Below are 22,470 nucleotides of genomic sequence, written 5' to 3' on the forward strand. Positions count from 1 at the left end.
AGCAAAAACAAAAGGAAAATTGATAATTTTAATCAGTGTTGCCACATCTATATAGCCCTTATGCAAGCTTCTATCTGCACTGACATGCTTCTTGTTAAATTATCAACGTTGTCTTGGGGTAAATTTTCCCATTCTGTTAATGCCGCATCAATAAGCTGTAAGAGATTTCCTGGATTGTTTCGACGAGCTCTAACGGGGTTTAATTGATAGGGTTTAGATCTGGTGAACATGCAGGCCAGTCCAAATCTATGATATCTTCTGTTTCTAGACATTCTCTAGCCACTCTACTCATATGGGGAGGTGCATAATCGTGCATGAAGTTAAATGATCCCCAACTGCAGCTCTCCAAAGCCTGACGTTTGGTTCTAGCACTAAATCAATATACCTCCGACCCGTTAAAGTTTGTTGAAGTGGTAACAATGGAGCTTTTGCTCCCAGCATAATACCTTCCCAGAACATTACAGTTACTTCTTGGTATTTTGGTACAAAATTGGCAGCCTGGAGTCTCGCTCGTCTTCTTGGAGCTCTGAGAACCCGAATTAGATGGTCGTCTGATCTTAGGTCAATTCTGGTCTTATCCGAAAAAAGAACATTTTGCTAATTCTCAACTGTCGGTCAATTTTATTTTGCCGAGATAACTGTGGGACCCGTAACTCCCTTCATCCGTACAACCCTCGATCACGAAAAGCCTTTTTATTATTGTTTCAACTGAAACGTTCACACCTGTAACTGCCAGAATTTGTCTTTGTAGCTCTGGATGAGAAACATTGGGATTTCTTCTAGCAATTTGGCACACAAAGCGGTCTTGTTGTTCAGTTGTGCCTCTTTGACGACTTTGCCTGGGCCTGTTCTTGATAGTTCCAAGTACCTTGCATATCCACAAAAGAAAATAAATCGGAGCAGTCGTTTATTCTTTATTATCATGTTCATTTGCAACAAAAAGCCTTACCTTAAAGTTGTATACCGATTTTTAACCTTGCAAAATGTTTGGACAGAAATAATAAACAGTGATTCCATACAAGTTTGGTTGTGTGTATGTCTGTGGGTTTCTCTAGACCGGATATCTTCTGGCTAATAACTCTTTCGCTGGCGTTGTCGACCGGGGATGTACAGGACCGGCCAGTTTTACTTTTCAGTAGCCAATTATGGCCTCCCGGCGGACTAATTAACACGAACATTCGTCGGGGAAACCCTCAGTCTTCGCGGCGACCAGACAGCCCATGGGCGGAAGAACAAGACCAGCTACGTTCCGAAATTACCACCATAGTCCATCTTTTTAAAGGTTATTTTGTCTGGCAATTAATTACTTTGAATAAAAATATTAAGGAAGGAGTATAATGTTATTAATCCATGTATTCAGGTAATAGATACGTAATCGACATCATGAACACCTCACTGATTGACGGTTCAGTTGAAACATTGGAATTTCTTTTGAAATCTTACGGATTTGTTGTGCTTCTCTGAGCACATTTCATGTTGTCTCAATATGAATTGAGCAAAAACTAAAATAGTGTACAACGAACTAGTTGAAAGAAAAGACATTCTAATAAATAACAAAATACTGGAAATAGAAGAATATATACACACATGGCCAAAATTATTGCATATAACGAAATTTTTATTTTATCTTGGACATATTGGCTTACTACACGACTAAATAATATAGAATTAAAAATCTAAGTGCAACTAGACTGTTATTATAATTTTATTTCATAATGAGTGGAAATCAACAAAAACAAATTTCATTTTAAACAGAAAATATTGAAAACAATTTTAATTATTTCTCACAACTAATAGTCTGTATTGCCTCCTCGAGCCTCAGTGCAAGCTGTGAGACGACGTGGCATGCTCTCAATTAAGTTGTCCAGAAGATGTTGAGGAATTGTTTCCCATATTTCGCGCGCAGCACTTTTCAATTCACTTAAGGTACGGGGGGGATCATTCTTTTTGGCAATGTGGAGTTTTAGCATGTCCCAAGCATGCTCGATCACATTCATGTATGTATATACACACACCGGAAAAATCTAGGGATATCATTTTATTAAAGTTAGAAATAAATGTTTTGAATAAACAACCACATATTTGTAGGCCGATTCTTTCTACTTCGATTGAAATGAAGTAGTCACACTAGTTATTTCTAAATTTGGGATATTTGCAGAAGTGTTTCAAAGCACCTAGCATCAATTGTTCGAATTTAACCTGTACTGGCTATGTTTTTATGATAACTGGCCAGAATTCATTCAAATAACTCTATTTAGTATTAAACGACATTATGGAGAGTAGACATCTTAGAAGAAGAAGAAGAAGAAGAAGAAATTGCTTTATTGTCATAAAAAAATTTTACAATTTTGTTGACAAAGCTTAAAAAAAAGAATATAAAAAACATACAAAACTTCACTTAACAATAGAAAAACATATAAAACTAACAGCAAACATACAAAACTAAAACAATACTTTATACAATTTTAGAAATTGTACATTGTCAAAAACTGTCTTAACAGAGACGGCCATGGGTATGCTCGAAGCTGGAATGCGCCAAATCGAGGTAGCTAGAGCATTAAATACAACGCAAAGTGTAATATCGCGATTAAGTCTACGCTACCGTGAAAGTGGTGATGTTGCTGAAAGACACACAGGGCGACATCGCATTACTACCCCTCAGCAAGATAATTTTTTACAATTAAATGCTCGACGCCGACCGACTCTTACAGCACCAGAGCTTAGTTTAATTCTCCAGGAAACACATAATGTAACCGTTAGTCCTGACACTGTTCGCAATAGATTAAGAGAGGTCAACTTAAGAAGCAGACGCCCCTGGAGAGCTCAACCCTTAACGAGAGGAAATCGAGAGGTACGATATTTGTGGGCTCAAGATCATGTTCAGTGGTCGAATGAACAATGGGCCAATGTTCTCTTCACGGATGAGTCACGCTTTGGAATTCATCCGGATTCGAGAAGGCTTAGGGTATGGAGAGAATCGGGAAATCTTATTCGGTTGGATCGTGTTCAGGAAGAGCATCCTTATCATGGTGGAACAATTATGTTTTGGGGAGGAGTCCAGTTAGGCAGGAAACCCGGTCTCGTTTTTCTTGAAAGATTTCTAACAGGAATCACATACCGTGATTTAATTCTTGAGCCTGTCGTGTTACCACATGCCAATGATTTTGGGAGAAACTTGTGAAACATGAAGATCTAAACCCAGACATTGAGATCAGAGCTCGAATTGAGATGGCTAGATGAAACTTCGTAAAATTGCGGAATCTACTGTGCGATAAACGTCTCAACATCCATATAAAAAACAACTTCGTCAAGTGCTACGTACTTTCCACACTTCTCTACGGGGCCGAGTCGTGGACACTCAAAGTTAGCACAATGAATAAGTTGGAAGCATTTGAGATGTGGGTATATCGCAGAATGCTGAGAATACCATGGACTGACAGTGTCTCAAATGAACGAGTTCTAAACCAAATGAACAAGTACCGAGAACTCCTCGACATAATAAAAAAGAGGAAAGCAGCCTATTTGGGCCATATCATGAGACATAGCAAGTATGAATTCCTTCAGCTCATCATCGAGGGTAAAATTGAGGGAAAGCGCGGACCCGGACGACGGCAATGCTCCTGGCTGAAGAACATCAGAGATTGGACAGGCCTGGACTCACATACTTTGCTGAGAAGAGCGAAAAATAGAGAGGAATTTGCCATGGTTGTTGCCGATCTTCACTGAATGGAGAAGGCACTTTAAGAAGAAGAAGAAGATCTAGTTATACAAGGCGAACCTAAATAATAATAATAGTCCTATATGACAATCTCAATTTATAGAAATATTGTCACTGGGCATAGAGCCACTAATAAATTCTTTATATATTAGGAAAACTTAACACTCTACCGCTATTTGTAAATCTTGGAAGCTATCGTATCGGAACTTTTAAATATTCCTTTAGCTAATTTACGTGAAATATTAGACCGTTGATTGAAGGAAATAAGTTCTTTCAATCAACGATTATACTTTCAACTAACATGGGACTCCCCCTCACAACTTAACTTACAACGTTTTTTTTGATTTAGAAAACATTCTCATGCATGACAATTCACGGCCTCATAAAGCCAGAATAGTAAATGAGTTTATCAATGCTCATCAATTAAACATCTTATCCTGGCCGGCACAATCTCCTGACCTCAGCCCCATCGAGCACGTATGGAACGCTGCCCAAAGAAGAATTTTGAGAATGGGTATGCCTCGTGAAACTCGTAGGGATCTGGTTCGGGACGTGAATGCAGCGTGGCAGGCTGTATACCTCAAGAAGAGATCGACAACCTGATCAGGAGCACGAAGAGACGATGTAGGGCTGTAATGAACAGTAGAGGAGGCCATACCCTTGCCATACCCCATATTAAGTAAAAATGGTTTAATCTTTTTTTTTAATTCACAGTTTAGAATAAAAAAAAATGTGTATTTTTCTGAGTTCAATAAAAATCAAGGTAAATTTGAAAATTTCGGTAAATTTCGCATCTTTATTTCCAAGACGTCCTCTAAACCATTTATTTATTTTAATTTTATTATATCAGAAATGCAAAACCTAAAATTACTGACGATGGCTGGATAAAATTGTAATATCCCTAGACTTTTCCGGTGTGTTTATTTGCGGAACATAGCTTGCTCAAGATAGCTTCGGCTGCGCCCCAGTTCTCGGGTCGTTCCAAATTGAATATCGCTGTAATTCGCCATGTAGTACCGCGCTGTTCGAATAAAAATCGCCGAATTAGACCGCTCATTAACAGATACAAAGCCAGATTGCGTAGGCACGGAAGCAGTACCATATTTATCGCCGATGAATATTCATCTTTTTTCTCTTCACGATAAAACAGTCGCCGTCTTCAGTTTTCAGGCGATTGCTTTACGATGGCCAAGAAGTTTGTTTATTTGGCCAGAAAAAAACGGCCAAACCCATATGTCGTTATTTTCTGATAAAAAAAAATAAAAAAAGTGTTAAAGTTTGGAAATGAACTTATTTTATACAAAATCATACGATAATACGAGTTTTATCGGCTTACATGAAGCGTTTAAAGTAATATTGTATCCATTAGTGGGATAAAATAACTGTATTCCGGTAGTACTGACCATTAGTAGTGGGAACTATCAAATGAATACTATCGAAACATTCGATAGTTGCAATTCATTCGAATAATTCGATAGTTAGTAAGAAAACATTCGTTGAAAACTATTCGAATAAAAATTATCGAATAGATCCGTCATCTGCCTTGAAATAGTGTATTCTAGTAATTCGGCAGTAAAAACCATTCATTTATAAAATTCATTCATTTATGAAATTCATTCTTTCGTCAGGACCAATTATAATAAAATATTAACTGAATTTTAGTTGTCGCCCGGCGACGTAGGTTTCTTTCCGAGAAACCAGACAGCGGTCGGTGGCAATGCTATGAAAGAAGCCGGCATCTTTGATTTTTTGCGGAGTCAGATATAGATAAGGACACATTATTTTTTTTTATTGAGGTGCTAGTATTTACACAGAAAATACATTATGAAAGGCGCTGTTGCCATATTTTGGTATTAGTTGATATTAGCAAAGAATATTATTGTTTGGCTTTAGTTAATTAGGGATAGTATGTCTATATATTCTGCATTTTTTATTAATATTCTGTTGTTACTGCAATAATACTTGTTATTTTGGATGCAGGAAAATATTTTTAATGTTTTTTAGCAAAGACTGGTTTAATAAATAATAATAACAGTAATAATTTATTATACCTATTAACAACAAAATTTAAAATCATTTAATATAAATATTTTCTTTTAAGTAGTAGCAAAATATAAACAACAAATTAGAGGTTAAAATTATTTATATTAGATCCTATTTAAAAATAATATAGTCTCTAAATTTTTTGGCAACGTTGGTTTATTAAATAATAATAATTACAGAACTAATTTGTTATATTAACAACACATTTTAAAATCATGAAATATAAACATTTATTAATTTTCTAAGCATGCAGTGTAATGGAAGGAAAATATAAATAAAAAATTAGAAATCAAAATTATTTATATTAGGTGCTTTATATTACTATTTAAAAATTATATTTACTTTTACTGGCATTTACTTTAAAAAATAAATGAAATATTTTTTCTTCGCAAAAAACTACATGTAAAAGAATTAGCATAAACAAAATATAAACATCGTTAACTTTTTTTTTAAATTGGCACGTGTAAAACTTTCATTTTAATTTTCTCACCCCATAGTTTGAGTTCGATAACCATTTACTTAAATATGATTATACAACCACATTACTTAAATATGATTATTAAGTTTAACTAATTCATATTATTAAAACATCTAAAATACAAATATGTATTTTTAAAATTAATTGTAAGTTCATCTCATCTCTCTTAAAAATTGCTACTTCTCAAAATTTCCCATTAAAAAAATAGACCATATACCATATAAAATTAAATAATTGAAAGATCGGACTACGGAAAACCACACAAATTTTCGGAAAAATTTTGACCACCTGCACATGCACACAATCGTCAATAAATAAAATTAAAACATAACTACTATTTTAGTATTTTAACTATTTTAATAAACGCAAAAATAGCACAGTATTTATACGGCGAAGTTATAAAAATTTGGAAGAACTAATAATGCACTGACACATACAAAAATCAAACGAATACTAAATTTCATTTATCAAAAGCATTCGATAGTCGTGGCTCAACGGTAACCATTTAGTCGCACGGCGAGGTTGTCACATATGCTTTAGTATACAAATGAATGAATTATTTTATTCGAATAAAACCATTCGATAGTTGAAATCATTCATTCATTAACCATTCGATAGTCTAATTCATTCGATAGTTCCCATCGCTACTGACCATAGAGACAAGTACTGACTCTACTACTATCGGTGTATTTATGATCTTATTTTTAATACGGGTTAAAATATAATGTATTTTGTTTTATGTTGCCAATAAATACTATTAGCTATTAATATTGTAAAAAATATTCAGGGTGTTTCAAAAACATGTGCCATTTCTCGTCGGGAGATTCTTCATATCAACATAGGTCCGATTCTGCTTTGGTTCGAAGCTACAGGGTGTTAAATTCTTAATATTTTTTCGATTTATTATAATTTTCTTCCAAGTACTTTTAGCGTTTCAAATGAAATTTTGAGGGTAAAAGTTACTATATACGACATAATTTAATGCTAAAAAAGTGTCGTCATATTCACCAGGGACGTGCATATGGGTTACGCCACTGACTTTTTTTCTCATATTAGCAAAATAGTGCGAGCAGTTTAATACCGATTAAAAGTTGTCTCTTGATATTTTGTCGATTTCGGCCTCCTTGATGAGATAAACGCAATTTTATTAATTGGTTTTGATCCAAGTCTAATAGTAATTAACCTTTAAAAAAATTTAATATCATTAACTTGCGAAAATTTTAAATAAATACTCACTGATTCCTCATCAAAAAATATGAAAAAAGTTCCTATAAACATGCGTATGGAAATGCATTGTCTTAGAGTTACAGGATGTTAAAACCTTTTAAAATTAGTTTTTTTGTAATTATCTTAAATAACATTATTTTTTTTATTTGAAATTGCTGTAGATTGGTCTAATAGTATTAACAACTAATAGTAATAATATTTAATAATAAATTAGGTGAAATATACAGGGTGTTTCAAAACAAATGCGAAAAACTTTAGGGGGTGATTCCTTGTTCAAAATAAAGGGTAGTTTGCTTTATAAACGTTGGGTCAAAAGTCAACCATTAGGGAGATATCGCGGTACAAAGATGGCGGAAAAATAATGTTTTTATTTTTTATCTTGAAAACAAAAAGAGATAGACTAATGAAATTTTATGGAAGCATTACTGTTATGAAAACACCTTTCTGGTAATTTTTTCACTTTTTTAAAATGAGTGGAAGGGGTTGAAATAAACTACCCCTATCATTCTTGTTAACGAAATTTAAAGAAAAATCTTATCAAACACATGCAAAAAATTAATTTGGATAGTTTAGTTTGTTTAGAAACTTTTTTATCTCTTGTGTTTTTTTGATAAAATTCACTGATTTGAAATTAAAAAATAAAATGTAAAGCATTACATGTCAGGACAAAAAAAAAATTAGATTAAGAATCTAGTGATAATAACGATAATAATAATCATCTAGATAATAACCTATTGCAGTAGAGTAATGTCAAATAAAATAATATTAGAAACATCCTAAAAAGTAACAGCGGCCGACTAGATTTTTTCCTAAAAAAATTACGGCAGCCCACTAGATTCTTTATCAGAAAATATTTTTTGTCCTGACATGTAATGCTTTACATTTTATTTTTTAATTTCAAATCGGTGAGTTTTATCAAAAAAATACAAGAGATAAAAAAGTTTCTAAACAAACTAAACTACCCAAATTAATTTTTTGCATGTGTTTGATAAGATTTTTCTTTAAATTTCGTTAACAAGAATGATAGGGGTAGTTTATTTCAACCCCTTCCATTCATTTTAAAAAATTTAAAAAATTACCAGAAAGGGTGTTTTGATAACAGCAATGCTTCCATAAAATTTCATTAGTCTATCTCTTTTCGTTTTCAAGATAAAAAATAAAAACATTATTTTTCCGCCATCTTTGTACCGCGATATCTCCCTAATGGTTGACTTTTGACCCAACGTTTATGAAGCAAACTACCCTTTATTTTGAACAAGGAATCACCCCCTTAAGTTTTTCGCATTTGTTTTGAAACACCCTGTATAATTTATTAATTTTATTTTTATTTTAATTTTATTAATTGTGATTAATAAAATTGCGTTTATGTCATCAAGGAGGCCGAATTGACAAAATATCAAGGGATCACTTTTTTGATATCAAAAGAAAAGTCAGTGGAGCACATGTTTTTGAAAATATTCCAGTGATAACCCCATATGCACGTCCCTGATAGATTTATCTTCAATTTTTTTCATTAAAATATGTAGCACTTATAGTAACTTTTTAAATACATATAATTAATAATAACCCTTTTTGTTACACTACTTTGTCACAGACCATTGAAATAAAATTAAAAAAGAAATAGAGAAAATCCGTCAAATTCTCTAGAGGATCATGTGAACCGGCCACAGTCGTTTCTGTATAGAGAGATGAGTCTGCGGATGTCACTGTGTTGTCTCAGCCACATGACAAATGGATATTGAAAAACGAACAGTCACCGGTGGACAATATGTTCACGTTTACATTGTGGCTTACGTGTGTGGCATATCGGGATTTTTTTTTCTAGTCTTCTCCATCGACAATCCAACCCGGTATAAGAATGCCTGCTTTGATAAGACGGACAATAATAGATGTCTTTTTATTATTTATTTTCTAGCTATATATTTAACATTTTTTTTATATGTGTGTGTATAGATTTTTAGTTTGTCAAAACTAGTAGTGGGAACTATCGAATGAATCTATCGAAACATTCGATAGTTGCAATTCATTCGAATAATTCGATAGCTAGTAAAAAAACATTCGTTGAAAACTATTCGAATAAAAATTATCGAATAGATTCATGCCATCTGCCTTGAAATATTGTATTCTAGTAATTCGGCAGCAAAAACCATTCATTTATAAAATTCATTCATTTATCAAATTCATTTATTCGTCAGGATCGATTATAATAAAATATTTACTGGATTTTAGTTGTCGCCCGGCGACGTAGGTTTCTTTCCGAGAAACCCGACAGCGGTCGGTGGCAATGCTATGAAAGAAGCCGGCATCTTTGATTTTTTGCGTAGTTATATAAAGATAAGGACACATTATTTTTTTTATTGAGGTGCTAGTATTTACACAGAAAATACATTATGAAGGGCGCTGTTGCCATATATTGGTATTAGTTGATATTAGCAAAGAATATTATTGTTTGGCTTTAGTTAGTTAGCGATAGTATGTATAAATATTTTGCATTTTTTTTATTAATATTCTGTTGTTAGGTTAGGTTAGGTTAGATAATAAAATATTTTGGATGTTGGAAAATGGATTTTAATGTTTTTAAGCAAAGACTGGTTTAATAAAAATAATAATAACAGTAATAATTTGTTATACCTATAACAACAAAATTTAAAATAATTTAATATAAACATTTTTTTACGTAGTAGCAAAATATAAACAACAAATTAGATGTCAAAATTATTTATATTAGATCCTATTTAAAAATAATATAGTCTTTAAATTTTTTGTGGCAACGTTGGTTTATTAAATAATAATAATTACAGAACTAATTTGTTGTATTAACAACAATCTTTAAAATCATGAAATATAAACATTTATTGATTTTCTAAGCATGCAGTGTAATGGAAGGAAAATATAAATAAAAAATTACAAATCAAAATTATTTATATTAGGTACTTTATATTACTATTTAAAAATAATATTTACTTTTACTGGCATTTACTTTAAAAAATAAATGAAATATTTCTTCGCAAAAAACTACATGTAAGAGAATTAGCATAAACAAAAACAAACATTGTTAACTTTTTTTAAATTGGCACGTGTGTAACTTTCAATTTAATTTTCTCACCCCATAGTTTGAGTTCGATAACCACATTTACTTAACCACATTACTTAAATATGATTATTAAGTTCAACTAATTCGTATTATTAAAACATCTAAAATACAAATATGTATTTTTAAAATTAATTCTAAGTTCATCTCATCTCTCTTAAAAATTGCTACTTTTCAAAATTTCCCATTAAAAAATAGACCATATATACCATATAAAATAAAATAATTGAAAGATCGGGCTACGGAAAATCACACAAATTTTCTGAAAAATTTTGACACCTGCACACGCACACAATCGTCAATTTAAAAAAACTACTATTTTAGTATTTTAAATATTTTAATAAACGCAAAAATAGCACAGTATTTATAAGGTGAATTTATAAAAATTTGGAAGAACTAATAATGCACTGACGCACACAAAAATCAAACGAATACTAAATTTCATTTATCAAAAGCATTCGATAGTCGTGGCTCAACGATAACCATTTAGTCGCACGGCGAGGTTGTCACATATCCTTTAGTATACAAATGAATGAATGATTTTATTCGAATAAAACCATTCGATAGTTGAAATCATTCATTCAGTAACCATTCGATAGTGTAATTCATTCGATAGTTCCCATCGCTAGTCAAAACAACTAACTTTTAAAATAATTCTATATACCATCAAAAAGACCTAGACCTTCTAAGACAAAAAAATTGTTGCTTTCAAAATATTTCGGTCAAAATCGCCGTGAGTTGCTTCGAGGCAAGGATGACATGGCTGAGTTAGCCATGGCCATTAGCGTAACTAGCAATATTTCCTGGGGTGGGCCTGGGGGGGGGGGAGGGCTGGGTTTTAGCCTAAAAATAACTTTAAAAAACACATTTTTTGAATAAAACGTTTACATGAATTTCTCTATCAATAAATTCATAGACTTGGTTATCAAACCGTGTTCCCGTAGATTACTCAAATACCTACAAATTTTCTAAAAAAATAAAAATTGACACATTTTTTGAACACAACAAAATAATATTGACTAAACAAAACTAGAAAACGTCATTTTTACTGCATCACAAGCAAATAAAAATTAATACGTAGCCAAGAGTCATAATTCAGGATTTCTCTGGGGGGTGTCCAGCAGTACCTGGGGGGGCCCGGCACCCCCGGGCTCCCCCGTAGTTACGCCAATGGCCATGGCGGACTACAGATATTTTAACTTAGCAAAATTTTGTTGTTTCTATCAACTGTTAATATTATTAATTATTGGAATGCAATAGTAAATAGTATATCATAACTACCGTATGATCGAAAAAAAACGGCGTCCAGTTGGCTTGGAAATGACGATCGATGACATTTCCCATATAATTTTACATATAAAATGACAGCGATCTTCATTTCATAGCCATCGTTGACGCCGTTTTTATTCGATCATACGGTATTATTTCCGTATTGTTGGAGACATCAACAGGCGAATAGAAAAAGAACCTTTATATTTAAATGATAGATATTTTTGTTCTACTCTTTGAATAAGAAGACTAAGGAAGGAGCATATCAAAAATCTTAGGTACACCGCGATGGGCCTCAAATATGGCCGACTTAAATTCCGGTTTATCAGTGTCGTTCTAATTTTATTTAAAAAATGTAAAACTATGATGTAGGGTAGACGTGGGGTAGACTCAATAATTTATTGTTTTATTTTACGTTGTGAATAAATGTTGGTAGTTATTAAAATTGTTATAAAAATACATAATTCTAATAAAAATAGATGTTATAATAAGTATTTATTAACACAAACATCCGATACGCTACTGAAGCAAGTCAAATTAACGTATCTAAATTCTTTGACATCTAATCTTTGACAAGTAATAAATAAAAGCTAAAATGCAAGAAAAATATATAATTTAGTTAATTTAAGTGAATTTCATAAATGATCGGTTTACTACACGTATGTATATTATATAGTCACTTACTAGCGAAAAGTTGTTCCATTATTTCACTCAATTTCTGCCGAGATCTACCGCACGCCACACAACCAACTATTTTAGAGTCTTTTTCGATAAATCGCAATAGTGTCACTATTAATTTAAGTTCTGCCACAATTTCCATCTAGATTTACTACCTTTATACAACTATCAGTAGTAGAATAAATAATAAATAACATAAAATAAGCTCCGTATATAAAGACTGACAAATCCACAAAATTTCAAATCAAATTCAAATGTGTCAAATGAATCGTCAAACAGAACTGTCAAGGATCCCCACCCTAGAGAGCTTTTATGGTGGCTTTTCCGCCCACCATGCATGAATACATGGATAGCATTATGCTCCTTCCTTAGTCTTCTTATTCAAAGGTTCTACTTTATAAATTTAAACTTTTTCAATGATTCCTAATAAGATTACATACTGACGTAATGACATCTTTTTGACATCATTTTTTTTATAATGAGACAGAAAAAAGTGCAAAATTCAAACTGAAACCTAACAGAAAGCAGTTTGGAGTAGGTTATGTCATAATATGAAACCTTTGAATAAGAAGACTAAGGAAGGAGCATAATGGTATCCAATGCTTGAATAGATTTAATGGCGCTTATACCGGCAAATATAATTGCGCGAATATGATTTCTCCCAGGCGCGCGTGGTGTTTGGCGTTTCCGTACTACACGAGTCGACGGATCAAAGAAGAAGAAAAGGGAGAAAAATGATTAATGTTGCCGCACCGTTACACAAAAACGTCTCTCATGCGTGCATCGATTGTTCTCTCGGCGCGGAAACAACAGAGAGCCGGCTCCGAGGAGGTCCCGTCCAGCGCTGGGCCGGACCGTTCAAACGGGCCGCGCCGCGATCGTCCAGTCATTCCGCGATCGAGTAGGGATGTACTAAACTATCGATACTTTACCATATTATTGTCGCGACCTAGCTTTGGAGGTTTGGACTAATATCGCTTAGGTTCCAGGTGCTCTTTTTTTAGTTAAAATAACCATTAATAAAAAGAAAGTCTAAAACGAGGGGTAAACCGCAGAGGAATTATGGTGTACACTATGAAGGAATTCTACAGGAATTCTAAGGAATTACGAAGAATTCCAAGGAATTCCATAGGAATTACTAGGAATTCCAATTATTTCCTTAAGAATTCCAATGAATTCCAAGGAATTCCTTAGAAATTTAAAGGGATTCCACAGGAATTAAGAGGAATTACAAGCAACTTTATAAAAAATTAACGAACATTAGTAAACCATGAATACTATAATAGGTAGTACTAAATTTAAAGAAAAACGTTTTGCAGGCGATTTTTTACTATCCGTTTTTCGTTTTCGCTTCCAAAATTTCCCAATATCAAATATCTACAGGTTAGATATTCTTTTAATTTAATATTGTACCCTCGATTATATATCTAAAATATTTTCCAATAGTACGGCCGAACCACCCCCGAGAGATCTACTTATAACGTTCCCTGATTTCGCCATTTTAAAGAAACCCTCATAAGATTTTTTTATTCAGTACTCCAGAAAGTGTAAAGTTGATTTTTCATTTCCTCGGAATAATACCTAGGTATATACTATAGGGAAATTAATACAACTTTAGGTGCACTTCATCAATGATACCATGCGTAATCTTATGGAATTTACTGGTGATCGTATTATGACGTGCAACTGAAGTTTTATTAATTTCCTTTCCTATAGATACGAGTATAACTAGGTACCTATCATTTTCAAAAAATCCCGAGAAAAATTAATTTTAATAAGTAAGTGCCGACATATTTCCAGTATTTTTACCTCATGATCCCCTATTAGTCCTAAAATTTAACTAAAAAAACGTAAATCTCGTAATAGTACTTTTTATTGTTAGATCTAGTACTTATAGAGACATTAGACATTTATAAAAATCACCAGAAAATTCATAGCGGAACTGCGAAACCGAGGTGGCAACGCTGGTTCAGACTGAAAGAGTTACCGAGTTCATACCAAGGAATTCCAAGGAAGACCTTGATTGATTGACCTTGACCTTGAAGACCAGGAATTCCAAGGAATTCCGAAGGAATTACGAGGAATTCTGAGGAATTATTTGAGTAAAAGGAATTACGGTGTACACTTTTCCCTCTGCGGTTTACCCCTCGGTCTAAAACTAAAAGAATTTCGGACTTCCATTGTCTTTATTTATGTTTGACTAGCGTGTATCCGCGACTTCGTTCGCGTCGAATTAATACTTTGTAATGGTGATGATAAAGCAAAGCGAGAATTTCCATTAACATACAAACTGGATAAAATTTTCTCACATTTATGTCAGCATGAGAAAAAACAATATGGCGATATTATTATATAACTTAACGTAATATTTGGGGGGTAGTTTCATCTCGTTGGAATTTGACGTTCGAAAAATCCGTTTGCCAAAAATAAGCTTTTTACGTCAAACAGTTTAAGCAGAACCGTGGTTAATCAATTACCCAACTTTTTGGAACATCCTTATGATTTTTTAAAAAATTTCAAAATATGCAAAAAACAAAATAAATTATGTGTATCTAAGCGTTTTTCCCAAAGACTAAGCGTTTATTAAATAACAAATATTGTAATATTTGAGGGGCGTTTTCACCCTCTTGGAATGTGAGATTCGAGAAACCCCTCCTTATCGAACCTCTACACCCCACAGTCAATCCGTTTGCAGCACAACAACAAAGCACAGTATCGCAAACAAAAGAATATGCATAAAATAGTAATAAAATCGAATATAAATTCATATAGACTCGATGCATAAAAATCGAAAATTATCTTTTATCGATATTTTTCCGAATTCCACATCCCTAACAGCGATCGCACGCTCAACAGAACGCTCAAAGAGATCCGGCCGCCCGATATCGATACGCTTTTGTTTTAGGCGACTGTATCGCGCCATCTGGGAAATTCACGATCGTATCAGTCATAATATTTCTGTGACTGAACGAAGGAGTGAGTGACTGGCAAAGACTGATTTTTTTTGTTTCATTTTGCTTGCCACAGAACCTGCTTTTGGCTATGGTAATTTTTGGTGAGGCACATGCCTTTAAGCCGCCCGTACACCTCGGTTATATTGTCCGGTTTTAACCGAACGGACGTGACTGCACAGTTAAAAACGTCGGTGTATGAGTGTGTCCGGTCAATACCAAGTTTCCAAAGTTCCCGATACTTGATTTGAATTTTAACAATAAATGTGTATCAGAGCGCAACAAGTTATGATGAAGTGCTTAACTATAGACGTGGCTAACGTCATATTCAAGGCCTGACTGTTTTGACAGTTCTACCGAAGTGGTCCAGAATTAGTAGTCGTAAACAAACCAATTGTTTTCATTAGTTTCGCAACAAATCTGTGTTTTTTACGCGTTTCTATGCTAATAAAATTATACTAAATAATTTTGAGTGAATAGTGAACTATCTAGATCCGATTCATAACATCGTACCCGCGAAAAAAACCATACTTTCGGTAAAAATTATAGTAACACTGGCGATGCCGGCTGTGTGTCCGGGCTAGGAAAAAGTTGGGGAATTTATATAAAAACATAATTATACTATGTTTTTTTTCTCAGGTAAGATTTCGACAGACGATGACAGAAGAAAAGGAGATGACGTTCCATACCAATCTATTTATTTTAGTAAAAAAAGTTTCTAATAATTTTTAAGTTAACTATGGATGGGTTTAAATATAAATCCGTCATGCGTCGTCTCTTTTTCTGTTTAACCAGTTTTATTGGTTTATTTCAAAAATGACAGATCGTATTTCAATTTCGGTTGATTCAATATTGGTTTGACGGAACGATGAACGACAAACGGACGCCGATGTGTATGAACTCGCCTTTAGATTTTTGACGCTTGTCAAAGTCTTGCGGAATTAAAGGTTATAATTTTGTGTCAACTTTTGTCAAATACCCTGCGTTTTGGAAAATGATGCATTTTGATTCGTGTTATTAAGTGTGTTTTGTGTCTTTTGAAGTCAAGTGGAGGAAAAATCGAGTGAAAATTAACTGTAGACCCAGAGCACAGTTTATCGTTAATACTCGCTGCCCAGGCAGAAAGTCTTATACACCAATAAAGTTACCATCAATAAAGTTTGTATACCATTTCGTCGTAGTTAAGTGCATCTCGTATATGGCAGAAGGATCATACTAAACACATACTACAAACTGGAGTAGCTGTAAAATATCGACATCACACGATAGGTAAATAATGAATTTTAGTACTGCAGAAAAATAATGTCAAAATGTAATGGTTTAAAAAAATTAAGATTAAAGTTAATTAATCAACCTTTAAGGTATAAAATTTGGTAAGTGTTATTATTAATAAAATAAATTTTTTATTTATGTTGTTTTATTTATTCCTGTGGAATATTACAAATTTGTATTTGTACATAAGTTATATTGATAAATATAATCATAAATGCTGGAAGTTTCATGAAGCTTGGAAGTAAGAAATAGTTCTTTTTTATATTTTTTTGGTATGTGGTGTCTTGTTCTTGTTTGTTTTATATTAACACACCGTTTTTTGTTAAATAAAATAACTCGATTAAATTTTTTCAATTTTATACAGTTTTTTCACAATATTTTGAAGTAATCACTTGTCAGTCAAATTTTGAATATATTAATTTCCTGCTACGTGTTCCAGTTGTACCAACTTATTTCTTTGTAAAATAAAATAAACTACTTTGAAAATAAAACGACAGACACATCTATCACTGTCACGGATCTTCTCGTTGGACAGACTATAATAGCGTTAGTGTTAGTGTATAGTGTTAAACCAACGTAAGTGACGTGTATTTTTATGTAAACAGTTTTCGTTTCTTTATTTTTACTTTGTGAAATAAAAAATTCCGCGACATTGTTCTGTGCCTGTGCCTTGTAGCAGCAATTATAATAAGTCCTCAAGATCTGTCTACATTCTCTTTCCCAACAATATTAACTGCAACTAGGTCACGTCCAAACCCTACAGAACATGCTGTGCCTACAATTTTTCCAAATCAACCCTCTTATGGACCCTCTGTGCATGTTCCCATAAAGAGAAAACGTCCCGATGAAAGAAAACAAGATTTGGAAATTCAGGATGAAATAAATATTGAAAAGTATTATTATTATTATGAAATATATATATTATTATTATGAAATGGCAATATATTTTAAAGAAATTAAATGAATTTGTACTTTATTTCCGTATTTTATATAAAAAAATGATATCTTTATCTTTTTATTTACGATTTATGGAGATGGTTACTTGATGAACATCGAACTACAAATTACTTAATGTTAATAGTTAATTCTATCTGATATCCACATTTTTTAAATATGTTAGGCAAATTTTTACAATTATTTTTAATTAAACTTTAAAATGTATTCTGCCGTTATCATATACAATACATTTTCTTAACTTGTTAACGATAAACGTATAGTTTTCAAATTTTTTAATATTCCTTTTCATAAGTTATTCGGGATTTAAATGGAAGTAGTTTGGATATGGCGTTTGTCACCTCAGCCTCAATATCTGTTGGTAATTTACTTATTTCGTTTTGAGCCGTTTCTAGCTCCAATTCAATCAACAATCGACACGAAAGAGAATTAAAAAATATTGACTCAAAACTGACAACTAAAGAGACAGCTTTATTTATTTGTCAAATTACATAGAAACCAACGCCAAACCAGCACAATATTTTTTAAAACGGGGTAACTTCGACAGCGGGGGTAACTTCGACATGTATATATTGCTATAATGCTTTCTTTTTAGGTTTTTGTTGTTTTCAGGTTATCCAGTTTTTTCTATTGTTTTTGTTTTCTTTAATAAATTTTTTGTATTATAATTTTGTTTTATTTATTTATTTTATTATTTTTTTATTATTATTATTTGTTTTTTTCTTTTATTATCATTTGTTTAATGCAGTACTCCGAGTACACAAATAGACAGGCGTCGATCAAGTGTGTCACCTGTGGAAAGTGGGTTTGTGGATATTGCAACGGTGGTTCCGAACAAGTGAGATGCGAATGTCCATGTTTCGACGATGATTAGAATTTCTTTCCTAGTGTTTGCTTTGTTTTTTATGTTTTAAACTTGTTTTAAATGTTGTGTATTTATGTTTTTTACTTTCTTCAATGAGTTTTAGTTAAGTTAAAAGTCTTTTAAGTTCTGTTAGTTCAGAGGTGAGGAGAATGGTAAAAGAAGAAAAGAATAAAGTGTGGGATGACAAATGCAAAGAAATTAATACGTATATAGGCGGAAGAAGGAATGCGGAAGTATAGAAATTTATAAAAACAACAACAACTGAAAAACAGGAGTCAGCCCCTATAGAAATAATAACCAACAAAGAATAGGTGAAATATTATTCCAAATTGTTGTCAGAGAACAGACCTGAGTATCAAGAACCGCCACAGCCAGAAATAAACATTGAAGGAGAGGAAATCTACGTGGATACCAACAAAATAAAGACCGCTATAATGTCTTTAAAGAATGGAAGAGCATGTGGCCCAGAGGGAGTATATGCAGAACTCATAAAATCTGGAAGCAAAAAACTGTTTAGAATGTTAACAAACATAGTTAACCAGTGCTTAAATGGTCATCCAGTACCTGAACAGTGGAAAAAAGCATATCTCCTCTATATATAAAAAGGGCTCAAGGAAGGATCCCAATAACTACAGGGGAATTTCGGTCACGAGCACTATGAGTCGCCTCTATGGAAGGATACTGAGGAACTTAATTGAAGAGGAATACTCCAACTACGAAGAAGAAGAGCAGAATGGTTTCAGAAGCGGAAGATCATGTACAGATAATATCTTTGCATTGAAACAGATCATCGAGAAGAAATCCGCAATGAACCAGGAAGTTCATATAACATTCATCGATCTACAAAAAGCATATGATACAGTGCCAATAATAAAATTATGGGAAGTATTGCACGAATCAAGAATTAACGCAGCTTGATAAAAGCTGTACAAAATCTTTACCATGGAGGAAAATCACAAATAAAAACAGTCAACGGTCTCTCAGAGGAAATTTCTATCACTAAAGGGCTCCGACAGGGTTGCTGTATATCCCCAACATTATTTAAAATTTATATTGCCAAGGCCTTACATCTATGGAAAAGAAAATGTAACAGAATGTGTATAGAACTAAATGACATATGCCTATACACCTTGCAATTTGCAGACGACCAGGCCATAATTGCAAACGACAAAGATGACATGGAATATATGGTGCGGAAAATAATTGAAGAATATGCTAAATGGGGTCTCACAGTAAATACAGAAAAAACAAAATACCTTCCAATTGGAACTAATACAGAAAATCTTATTTTAGACAATAATATGGAAATTAGGACATGTGAAGATTACAGGTACCTGGGATCGATATTTACAGGAGATCGAACGGACGATAGAGAAATAAACAACAGAGTAATACAGGCACGAAGAGTTATCAGATGCATAAATGGCATTCTATGGAGCACTGAAATTACAAAAAACAGGAAATATAATATATACGAGACACTAGTTAAAAGCATATTACTCTATGGATGTGAAACATAGCGACTCACTGAAAGGAATAAAAGGAAATTAGAGACAACAGAAATGGACGCGATTAGAAGAGCATGAGAATTTCACGGAGGGATAAGATCAGAAATGAAGACATTAGACAACAGATGGGAATAGAGGGAACAATAGTAAATGATATAGAACAAAAACAATTAATATGGTACGGCCACGTTCAGAGAATGCACTATGAAAGAATTCCAAAACAAGTCATTCATTGGATACCACCTGGTAAACGAAAGAGAGGACGTCCCAAGAAAACATGGATAGAAGGAATAAGAAGGTCGATGAGCGAGAAAAATCTGACCGAAGATCGATGGGAAAATCGCACAGGGTGGAAGTTAGGCATCGGACAACGTCGTAGGACGTTCTGACCCGAATTTATAAATATATATATATATATATATATATGTATGACGATGATATATATATGACTGTATTTTTTTGTTTCGTTTGTCTAATTTAGGCCTATAAACTATTCCCTAATGTTTCTACTTAATAATTCATAATGAATTTTCTTTTTTTTGGTGTCGAAGTTGCACCGGAGACGTCCAACTTCGACTTCATGCAGAATTAAGCATGGTGTCGAAGTTACCCCAGATGCGGGCAAAAAATAAAATAAAAAAAAGTAGAAGGAGGGATGGGGGGAGTTGTTTGTTCGGCTATGAAGAACAAAGGCTTCAATTGTTACGACGACACATAAGTCACGGTTCTCAAGACAACAGTTTTCTTCACAGAGCACGAAATACAGCTGAAACCTGTCGAAGTTACCCCGTTTTACGGTAACTCGCTATGGAAAAAATTTTGTTTTATACACGACGATAAAATTATTATTATTCGTCTCCCGAAATTAAAAAATCATTTAAACCAAAAATTCGTAATACAAAACTAAAGTGTCAAAACGAATGACAATGTCAGGAAGTAAACAAATAACTGTGGCAACTTGACATTTTTTACAGAAGAGCTACCACAACACTTGTCGTTTAATTCTAGTTTATTGAATGTATAATATACTGTGTGTTTATTCTAATTTGTGCCAATGCCAGGTCTGCACAATTAGTAAAGCGTTTGTTTGTTTCAGAAGTTTTGGAGCCAAATGTTCCGTCTGCTTGCGAGGCATCTCCTCCAGCGATTGGGTGCGAAAGGCCAGAGATCACGTGTACCACTTGGCCTGTTTCGCATGCGCGGCCTGTCACAGGCAACTGTCGACGGGGGAGGAGTTTGCACTGCACGAGGACAGGGTCTTGTGCAAGGCGCACTATTTGGAGACTCTGGACGGAGGGACGACATCATCCGATGGTAAGGACACGGTTTCTAGGTTTAAATTCGCGTTTTTTATGGTATAGAATGGGCGTTTCTATAGAAAAAAAATAGAGAAATACGGTAATCGCAAAATTGACATTAAAGCCTGTAAACCTAACTAAATTAAATTTTGGCCAAAAATTTTTAAATTTGTTTAGAATACCAAGCAGCTCTTCATTTTACTTTATAGAGCAAATGATTGTAACAGATATTTTATTTAGATTAAAGCTTCAAAAGTTAGTTTATACCGAATTTTATTATCGCTATGTTGGTTCAAATTGCGTCGTGTTCAGCAACGTTGTCGTTTATTATTTGACAATTATCATAAAGTCACTCATTATTTTGTATAATATCGTGTTGTTTCATTCATAATGGACTAGTTTTTGCCAACATTTAATAAGTAAAATAAGCTATAAAACAAATAAATCAATTAATTACAATACAGGGTAGACCAATGGAAACTTTCTACCCCAATTTTTCTCGTTTACGTCGATTTATTTTTCGAGGGGGAAAAAATATCATAAAATCACTTTCACACCTATAACCCCCAAAGCGGGGGCGGCGCCACCCCTAAATTCTTAAATGGAAAGGGGGGCCGACTGATGTGAAAGGTCTTTCAATTCCCTTTTTAATGATATAAGTTATCATGCACTTTCGTTCAGTAGTTTTAGAGATTTATTGATTTAAAGTAGAGTTTAATTTATCAGCTAAGTGGTGAAAAAATCGGTTTTTATTTTTTTTCTCTCTCTCTCTGTATGTATTTTTTTGGCAAACTATGTATACTAAAAATTTTAACTAATCAATCTGCATCGATCCATGCCCAAAAATCTTTCAATTCGCATTAAGTGAAAAATACTCAATTTTGGCCGGGAAAATTTTTAGAAATTGTAAAAAATAAAAAAAAAATTTAAGCTTTTTTATTTAAAAGCTTAATTTTTAGTATACATAGTTTGCCAAAAAAATACATACAGAGAGAGAAAAAAAAACCGATTTTTTCACCACTTAGCTGATAAATTAAAATCTACTTTAAATCAATAAATCTCTAAAACTACTGAACGAAACTACATGATATCTTATATCATTAAAAAGGGAATTGAAA

The 22,470-nt window shown here is 33.1% G+C and overlaps 1 protein-coding gene across 2 annotated transcripts in view; it reads left to right on the plus strand.

Annotated features, from left to right (window-relative positions):
* Window positions 1-22,470, plus strand: part of LOC115890208 (LIM/homeobox protein Awh) — a 72,941-nt gene that overhangs the window by 46,753 nt on the left and 3,718 nt on the right. The window contains exon 3 of one of the 2 annotated variants that reach the window (XM_030910370.1): window positions 21,151-21,368. In XM_030910370.1, the coding sequence (XP_030766230.1) occupies window positions 21,151-21,368 (218 nt within the window). The remainder of the gene's footprint in view (window positions 1-21,150; window positions 21,369-22,470) is intronic. The other variant, XM_030910371.1, reaches the window with a different exon arrangement.

Source organism: Sitophilus oryzae, unplaced genomic scaffold (genome assembly GCF_002938485.1).
Source record: "Sitophilus oryzae breed Bouriz unplaced genomic scaffold, Soryzae_2.0 scaffold_85_pilon_pilon, whole genome shotgun sequence".
Classification (NCBI taxonomy): domain Eukaryota; kingdom Metazoa; phylum Arthropoda; class Insecta; order Coleoptera; family Curculionidae; genus Sitophilus; species Sitophilus oryzae.